Here is a 9,049-nt window from a genome sequence, read left to right on the forward strand (position 1 = left end):
AGTTCATTCTCACATTAGAACGAGCAGAACGCAAGCGCACAGAGTTTCTGTCGTGCGCTGAGGAAATCTCTGTCGAGACATAACGGTGGAATAAATCAATGGGAGTTAAAAAAAACCTGATTTTGGAAGCGGCGACGAGAGTTTGTCAAAGGCAAAGTTGTATTAACTGCTCTTGGAGTGCATATTCGCTAAAACGGTAAGATCCCAGCTTTACGCGCAACTAAACTTTACTGTTAAAAACGGGTTAACGGGCTGTTTTTGATTTAAATGTTTAAATATGCACCAAGGGCGAAATTTAAGAACGTTTTGTTCTGTTTATTTACGTTATAATGTAACGCTTATAATAACAAGTATAAAATACAGTTTAGAATTTTTAAATATTTTGTATTGTAGCAATGTTAAAATAAAAAAGACTTATAAAATAAACTTCTATTACATATTCTTTTAAATAAAAGTTTTATAAAATAAACTTAAACACGAAATGCCTTGATAATGAAGTGAACAGGATTAGTCACTTTTATATTTAAATCCAGATGAGTGAATCACTATCTATGTTGCCATGAAACAAGCGAGTTTATTGCAGCCTATGTGATGTTCAGTACACCATGTGATTGACTTGGAAAGGCCACTGATTAACTGTGTTCTTCACCTGCTCTTCAACAGACAGATGAGTCTCATCTAGATGACCTTCCTGTGGTACGGTATGGAAGACCACACTGGTTGGTCTTTCCTGTAGGATGGTGGCGCACAGTTCAGTGGAAGGGAAACAAGGCACAGAAGAACCCCAAGCGAGGACAGAAGCCTCCCAATCTCAAAGGTCCAGGCCCAGCCAACAGGCAGCGGTTATCCAGACACATTTCAGGCCCTTCAACTATGCCAGAGACTTCAAGACCATCGCAAAGACCACCTCAATGCTAGAAGAGAGTGGCTTCTATTGGGGTCCCATGACTGTGGAGGAAGCGCATCAGAAGCTGAAGAAAGAGCCAGTCGGAACTTTCCTGATCCGGGACAGTCGTCAGAGCGACGTATTCTTTACACTGAGTTACACAGCACAAAACGGTCCCGTCAGCGTCCGGATTACCTTCAAGAATTCCAAATTCAGTCTGACTGGCAGCAAGCAATCTTTTGACTGTCTTTTCAAACTGCTGGAGCTCTACATCAGTTCCCCGAAGAAGGGTCTCGTCAGGCCCTACAGGAAAGAACCGGTGCAGTCCCTGCAGCAGCTGTGCCGCAGACGGATTATCGAAACATGCGGCGGAAAAGACATCGACCGCATCCCTGTGCACCCGATCCTCAAAGACTTCCTCCATGCCTTCCCTCATCCGCTATGAAGACGAGACTCGCTGCATTAAAGCGCTGCTGGAATATTCTGGAGATACTTGATGGACTCCTCGTGGTCCTGCTCTGTTTTAGGACGCAGGAATCATACTGTAGCACATTTTGGAATATCAGTCTTGAACACTGCACAATGAAAGTTTACATTGTTTGTGAATGTTTACACTATATGGGAATATTGTGTTCCTTTGATTCTATTTCTGCTATGCAGATAGATATATTTCAAGATAATACTTTTTATAAAAATAATAAATATATTTGTAAACAACTTAAAACATCTCAATTTTTACTTTTTTTGTTGTTGGGGGATTCATACACTCGGAGACCTGAATGGAAGTGCTGCAATACAGTTTTTTTTTAATACAAACAAACAAACAAACAAACATTCACAAAAAAAAAAAGTTTATTAATTTTTAGAATTAAACTATGTAGGCAAGAACCTTTCTTTCAATATTGTTATTACTTTTTATATAAACAACCTAGACCAAACTACATACAACAAAACAAAAAAATTTATTAAATAAACTAAATAAAGGCCAGATGACATTTCAAACGATCTTGAAGTGCTTATACGCACTATAGGCGAGAAGTTTCCTACATACAAGCTGAACCTCACCCTTGTCTAACAACATTCAAGTTTCATATCTTAGCTTAATCCATGCCCATGAAACCTGCCTTTTTCTTAGAATCTGACATGTCATGTTCAAGCTATGATATATTTGACTAGATTATGGGCTTAGTGTACCTGGATTCCTGAAATGACACATAGACAGGGACTTATAGGAAGTTTAGGCCAGACGTTCTGTAGTGAACCAGGCTGATTAATCTGGGTAGTAGCGTGGTTGAGGGGCGGAGCTGTGGTGACCGTAAACTGCTTATGGCCCAGACAGACATTTACAAGAAATGAAGTGGGTTGTGAGGACTGATGGAGTGTGACAGGGAGGAGCCTGTGATCTCCAGAGACACTCGTACATGGTATGAATAAAACTCTGCGACACATCTGACAGGCTTACGCAGAAAAATGACTAAAAACAAAACAATACTCTGCATCAGTGGTTCACGTAAACTTTAGATCACTGCTTGAAATTCCATTCGAGGCTGAAGGAAGTGATCCGCACTGCACAGTCGTCAGATAAGACTAGGACGAGATGTTGTAACACTCTGTATCAGTAGATCATTGTTCACCTCAATAGAACAATGGCAATTAGCTGTTTTCTGGCTAAATGGAGAGATTCGAATCAATCATTAGCAAAACAGTGGATGAAAACATGTATAAAGGAAGAAAGCTTAATTACAAGTACGCTTATCTTAGGGGGAAAAAAACTTCCTGATTCTAATGAATTTATGTTATCATATTGTGGAAGTGAGGGGGAAATCATTCGATGCGCCGGTTGGCTAATTTATCAAGGGATTTCCCTTCACCACTCTCAATACAGATTATTGATTAACTTTGTACATTTAATTCACATGTGAATTGGACACAAACTATTTCGATAGGTCGCTGAGGTTGACTGCGTGAATTGGTCGATGCGGTACAGGGTAATCAGCCTATCTTCCCTCACTCGCCTGTACTGATTAATACACATGAAAGCGCATAGTCACTTCCAGGAAAAGAGACAGTTGTGTTTCCCTGAAGAGCCCCTAATCTCCACTGCACCTGGCCTCAACTTACACAAACATGCATATGTACACACTCCTGAGCAGTGCATTTCCTTTTGGAACCACAATGCTCCCCTCCAAAACGCAGACACTGACAGATACACACACACAAGCCTGTGTGGGTAATCGGTTCATAGAAACGGCCCTGGTTTGAGCTTTGAGTGCTCAACCTCAACCTATCCATGCAGAAAATTGGAACTCTCAAAGACTTCTTAGTCAAATAAAATAAATTAAAATAATAATAAACATTTTCTTTGGCTTAATTGATTTCTAAATTAAAAGGCATTAAGTAGCTATCTTTACACACTACACCAAAACGTACTCATTGACTAGATGTTGCACTGGAAACTCGTTACCCACGATCAAACTTTTTAAAATCTATTTATGGTTATGATGCTGAAGCCCCCTGGGAGTGTTTTTTGTCAAGTGACAATGTTTCGGACCACAAAGCTATATTCCAGGAAGGCAAGTGATATGGCTACCCACATAATGGTTACTATGACAACACTCATCTCTTGCCATCCCACATCAAGGTAGAAGGTCCCCATGGCCTCCACTGAGAATATGTGGGCAGGACTTCTAATTCACTGATTCACAAAGATAAACGTTTTTCACACTAACAGAACACAAAGACCACCTTTCTGTAATCTCCTCGCCTCCTTTTCCATACAGACAGGTGGGTTTTAAATGGTTTGATGAGTATTAGTAAAAAAACACAAATATTTTGTATTTTCACATAAGGTCCTTATGAGGGGCTTACGGCCCCATAGGGTCTCCGTGGAGGTACTGCAGGGGGTCCAATAACACGGTTTTGACCTGATTTTGGTGTAAAAAAAAAAGCGTGCATTAAACAAAATACAACATTAAGTCAACTTCAACCAAATTTAAATGTTTCATTTCTTCATGTAATATTAAAATTTAGTAGGTAAAATTAAAATATACAAGTATACAACTCTACACATCAATAAGGATCATTTTAATGGCTTTGCAATGTATCGCCTGCAACAATCTCACCATCTCATCTATTTACAGTGAAATACAAGGTGCTGTATTGTGGCAGGTCATATGTGGCTCTTCTCAAGTAAATGCCATGTAATTCATACAAGCTAGTAAGTCTGAGTTCTTTAGAAATATCACCCCTGTGATGCAGCTTTCAGCAAAAGGCATGAGACACTATCAGCATGGGCTCCCGGAACGAGACCTCTACAGAACACGCCAATGAGACTCTCATGAGACCATCTGCGCACAGCTTTCAATCAGCTTCTTATCAACCTGTTTCTCAGACCAGAGGAACCATACTGAAGATAAAGGACATGTGTGTTCATTTAACAGATGCTTTTTTTTCCCAAACGGACATATTTGAGACAGCCATCACAGCCTAATTTTTCACAGAAACGCTTATTGATATTGAATTGAAAGCAGTTTATGACATATTACTACATGACATTTATTTTCAGTCGAGGAGGATCTGCTGATAAGCAGAAGTGGGACGTAGATTGTTGCTTTTTGTTTGTTATTGTGAATTTCCTTGCTTAAAAACCTGTTCAAATGAAGGAATCGTAGGAAGTGAAGGTCAATTTAATGTTAAGTCTCTGGGAAAACACAGAGCAAATAAATAAACAGAAATTGCATTTTTCTCAGCATCGCACAGATCCATCACTGGTTTCTGGACAAGCAAAAAAAAAAAAAAAACATTCCCTTCCATATGGGAGTGTTTAACATACAATTACATGGAAAATCGACTGTGAAAAATAACTTCCTGAATAAGCAGCCCACTTTGCACAGTAAGAAAGAAAATCACCTCAAATTTAATTTTTATATTTGCAGTTTCCCCTCCCACAGGAATGTGGCTTTGTCATCACAGTATTAAAATACACATTAGTTACAAAAATGGTACTTATATACATATATTGTTTTTTTTAAACCAATCACAAGCAGAACTGGATTCCAGAGTTCCCCTTAATCATCAAGAGACCCAAACACTGAGAAACCCACCTATTCTAGGAAACGATGACTATCGGGAATTAAATAGGCTTGCTGATATTTCAACAGAACAGGAAATTTGCAAATGTATTTTGACAGATTAACTATATATAAACAAACAGTGTGAGAGGAAAGATTTTGGGGAAACCGTGGCCTAATGGTTAGAGAGTTGGACTCGTAACCCAAAGGTTGCGGGTTCGAGTCTCGTACCGGCAGGGATTGTAGGTGGGGGGAGTGAATGTACAGCGCTCTCTCCCACCTTCACTACCGCGACTGAAGTGCCCTTGAGCAAGGCACCGAACCCCCAACTGCTCCCCGGGCGCCGCAGCATAAATGGCTGCCCACTGCTCCGGGTGTGTGTTCACGGTGTGTGTGTGTTCACTGCTGTGTGTGTGCACTTTGGATGGGTTAAATGCAGAGCACTAATTCCAAGTATGGGTCACCATACTTGGCCACGTCACGTCACTTTCACTTTAATGAGACGCTGCTTCATTATAAAACTCATTTAAAAGATGAAAAAAAGGTAAGACGACCAAAATGTACATCAGAATAATTTATTGCATGACTTTGATAGCTCCAGTAGGTAAATTATTTATAACATTAGATCAAAACAAATCTTTACACTGTGTACAAACTATGAAGTAACCCCCCCCTCGACAATGAATTTAACCTCAAAATACGAATATATGCAGAATTAATCATATTGCTTTAAAGGTAATATTTTACAAACTCTGCCGATAAAGCTTAAAGCGGAGTGCTTTTCTTCGGAAAGAAAAGCGCCCGGTCACGGTTACCACAGATTTGCATCTGTGCCACACCGCAAGAGTGTATGGATCCCTTCTATGTGCTACAGTCTATAAACCGAAAATTAATTTTCCATTTCAGTCCATTAGTGACGGTAGTCCAACTACTTGAATCTGTAAGTGAAATAAATGAGTCTTGAATTACTGTTATTGCACACCAAAGTAAAACGAAACCACAAATACATCACACCTAGCTTTGATTACGTGTGTCCAGCACAAGCTCTTGACCTCTGGAATATTAAGTGTTAAAGAACGTTCAAACACACCTAAAAATATGGGTAAGTTGCCTCAGCTTTAAAAAGCAAAGAGACCACTTTAGTGGTACTTAAAGCAGTAACTACGTGAATGAAAACAGGTATATTCATCCTGCGCGTCGGCAGATTTCAAAATGTTCCAGAAAGAAAACGAATGCGTGCAGGTACGGCAGTGACATAAACGCTTAGGAATGAAACTCGATGACATCAGGTTTGTTCACCTGATGAAAAAACATGACTGATATAAGTGAGTCAGCGGTTTTTATACAAAAAGGCTTGATGGTGCAAGAGTTCATGAGTTGAATGATCTTAAATGAAGTGATGAATTCAAACGGGTTACTTTAAGCTCATATCTGTTCCTTACAATCTCCAAAGAATGACACAAAAGGGCATTTTTCAAAACGCTGAAGTGAAAATGAATGTTCAGCCAAAACTAAATATACCTTCAGAAAAGAGCACCGCTGGATAGACCCAGAAGTCTTTGTACATTCCTCAGTGTTAAGACTGGTAAAATCAAGCGGGCGTTCCCCACTAACCCACTACAGATTTATACAAACATGCCCTCTCCTCTCCATCTGCTCAGTATCATAAAACCATTCACGCACACACTCTAACATTCGCACACAATCACAAAACAGTCACACATGCAGAGAAACAGCTGGATCACCTCAGCACCAGAGCAGAAAGAATAACGCACGACAGAAAAAAGACTGTGCTTTAAGCAGCACTCGTGACACAATAATGTCATTGTTCTAAGAGTGCCATTTTCCTCTGAAATGCATCATGGTCTTGATGTAAGGAGAAGTACTGGTAACCGCTGTGTTGACACAGTCGGCAAATACACAAAGATACAATTGAGGGCATGAATAACCAAAGCTGAAAGTATGTGCAAACTAGCTTAACTAGCTTGTGCAAAACCAGAATCGGTCATGCTCACATTGAGTAATCAACATTAACATGCGTTTCTTGCTTTTGTAACCTGGCCCTAATTTCTTCAGTACATTTAAGTTTTTAATTTTAGTAGCACTAGACATTTCAGTCTATCGCCGCCTCCTCCTCCAGGTCTGGGTTGTCCTCTTGGTCGGCCGTGACGCCTATAGAGTCTGTCTCGGGCTGAGTCACAGGTTCCTCCCTCTGAATCTGTGTCAAATCCTCAGTTTCCGCACTAAGCAATGGCCTAGACTCAGGAGATGGCTCATCTTCCTCTGGAATGATCGGAATATCCTTCCTGTCGTCTTGAGACTGTGAGTCCGTCGCTCCCGTGTCGTCGTCTTCCTTTCGGCCAGCAACCACCGTCTCTTCTCCATCTGCAGAGGCGTCATCCTGGACGGAGGACTGGGTGCTAAAGGAGCGCAGGCAAGGCGGGTCAGCGGGGGGCAGCAGGGTCAGGGAGTCCACGCTCAGCGTTTCAGCATCATTGTCAGACAGTAGGGAGATGGTGGGTTGCGGTGCAGGGGTGAGGCTAGGCGCCAGAGCGAGTCCTGAAACAGGGAGTGCAGGACCAGTTAGTTTCCCGCACATGCCTCTCCTGACTTATGGAGAAGGGGGTGGGAATTACACACATGCAGAAAACATCCATTCACTCTGAACATACAAACCAGACAAAGGGAGAACTGCACCCAGTGTTGAGGAGGAGAATGTCAGCTTTGTCAGGTTGTTTGTAATGCGTGTATGCTTGTGTGTGCTGTGACACAAATGTGTGAGTTTGCTGAGATGTTTGGTATACAGATAAGGATGGATTGATAGATGGCTAGATACAGATAGATAGGTAGACAGATAAGGCAGATAGATAGACTGTTAGATAGATATATGGAGAGATAGATAAATGGATGGTTGGATGGATTGGTATATTGCTAGATACTTAGGCAGGTAGACATACAGACAGAAAGCTAGATAGACATACAGTGAAAAATTGATGGTTGCATAGATAGATAGATAGATAGATAGAGACAGACAGTCAGACAGACAGACAGACGATAATGACAATGTGACAATGTGAGGGGTGTAAATAACAGAATTCATGCCACAAGTTAAGAATTGCTGATGGGTTAAGCCTAGGAGGGAAGTGAGTCAGACGGGTGTCTTTGCTAAGAAGCTCTTTGCTAAGAATACAAATATGAATGTAAATGAAGGAACATGAATGGCAGAGAGCCATGGAAGTGAAAGGATGAAGACAAAAAAGGGTGAAGCAGAAAAACAGGATACAGTGCTTTCTCATTCTGGGGTGTCATTAATTCACAGAGCCTTTGGATTTCATCAGCTAAGCCACGCTTGCTAACATCATGCACTTTTAAAGAGAGGTGTCACAGTTTCTACAATGATGTTTGTATTTATAAATACTGATCACTTCACTATTCACTTTAAATGAATACATTCCAAAGCTTAAATTGGCTAATTTTATTGCTCTTTATTGATTAATTGCAACTTAGACTCATATAGACATGAAATGAATAAATCAGCTATTCTTGGTTTATCAACTAATCTCAATCATTTCCTGACCAGTTGCATTATATCAGGCTTACCAAGTGTGCGCACACGCACGCACGCACACACACACACACACACACACACACACACACACACACAAAGCTTTAGTTTTTAGTAGCACAATGCAAGTCACTGGAAACTAGGGGTGCCACTTCACATAGTCAATCTATGTAAAAGCGTCACACGGACATGCCTGTTACGTGTGCATGGAGCTCTAAACCCACTCTCCACCGTGCCTGTCATCCTCTGACAGAGAAAACACGCACCTTCGGCCTTCCCTGCCAGACCTGACTAGAGAACAGAGGGACAGATCAGAACGCATCCTACTGACAAATGCATTTAGCATCTAATCTGAAGCGTACATGGAGCAAAACCTACAGCCAAAGGATATTATCAATTATCAATTAGATTAACATGCAAAGCACACTATTTTATATCTACATAGAAAAATAACAAAGCAGGATTATGGCGATGGCTTGATTTAAAGGGGTCATATGATGCGATTTCATTTTTTCCTTTCTCTTTAGA

General features: G+C 40.7%; 2 protein-coding genes across 2 annotated transcripts in view; one reads left to right on the forward strand and one right to left on the reverse strand.

Annotated features, from left to right (window-relative positions):
* LOC107729169 (suppressor of cytokine signaling 1-like) lies at positions 1–1,530 on the forward strand. The gene is made up of 2 exons (XM_016539565.1): positions 1–196; positions 664–1,530. Exon 2 carries the CDS (start codon positions 738–740, stop codon positions 1,329–1,331), a length of 594 nt encoding a protein of 197 aa, XP_016395051.1. The 5' UTR covers positions 1–196; positions 664–737; the 3' UTR covers positions 1,332–1,530.
* Positions 1,531–5,529: 3,999 nt separating this feature from the next.
* Positions 5,530–9,049, reverse strand: part of LOC107729183 (protein CLEC16A-like) — a 46,103-nt gene continuing 42,583 nt past the window's right edge. The window contains exon 14 of the mRNA XM_016539595.1: positions 5,530–7,515. Coding sequence (XP_016395081.1) covers positions 7,070–7,515 — 446 coding nt within the window. The 3' untranslated portion in view covers positions 5,530–7,069. The remainder of the gene's footprint in view (positions 7,516–9,049) is intronic.

This window comes from Sinocyclocheilus rhinocerous, unplaced genomic scaffold (assembly GCF_001515625.1).
Source record: "Sinocyclocheilus rhinocerous isolate Xijiao unplaced genomic scaffold, SAMN03320098_v1.1 scaffold1029, whole genome shotgun sequence".
Taxonomy (NCBI): domain Eukaryota; kingdom Metazoa; phylum Chordata; class Actinopteri; order Cypriniformes; family Cyprinidae; genus Sinocyclocheilus; species Sinocyclocheilus rhinocerous.

Coding starts and splice junctions, on each gene's coding strand:
- LOC107729169 (XM_016539565.1), top strand. CDS start 738: ATGGTGGCGCACAGTTCAGTGGAAGGGAAACAAGGCACAGAAGAACCC.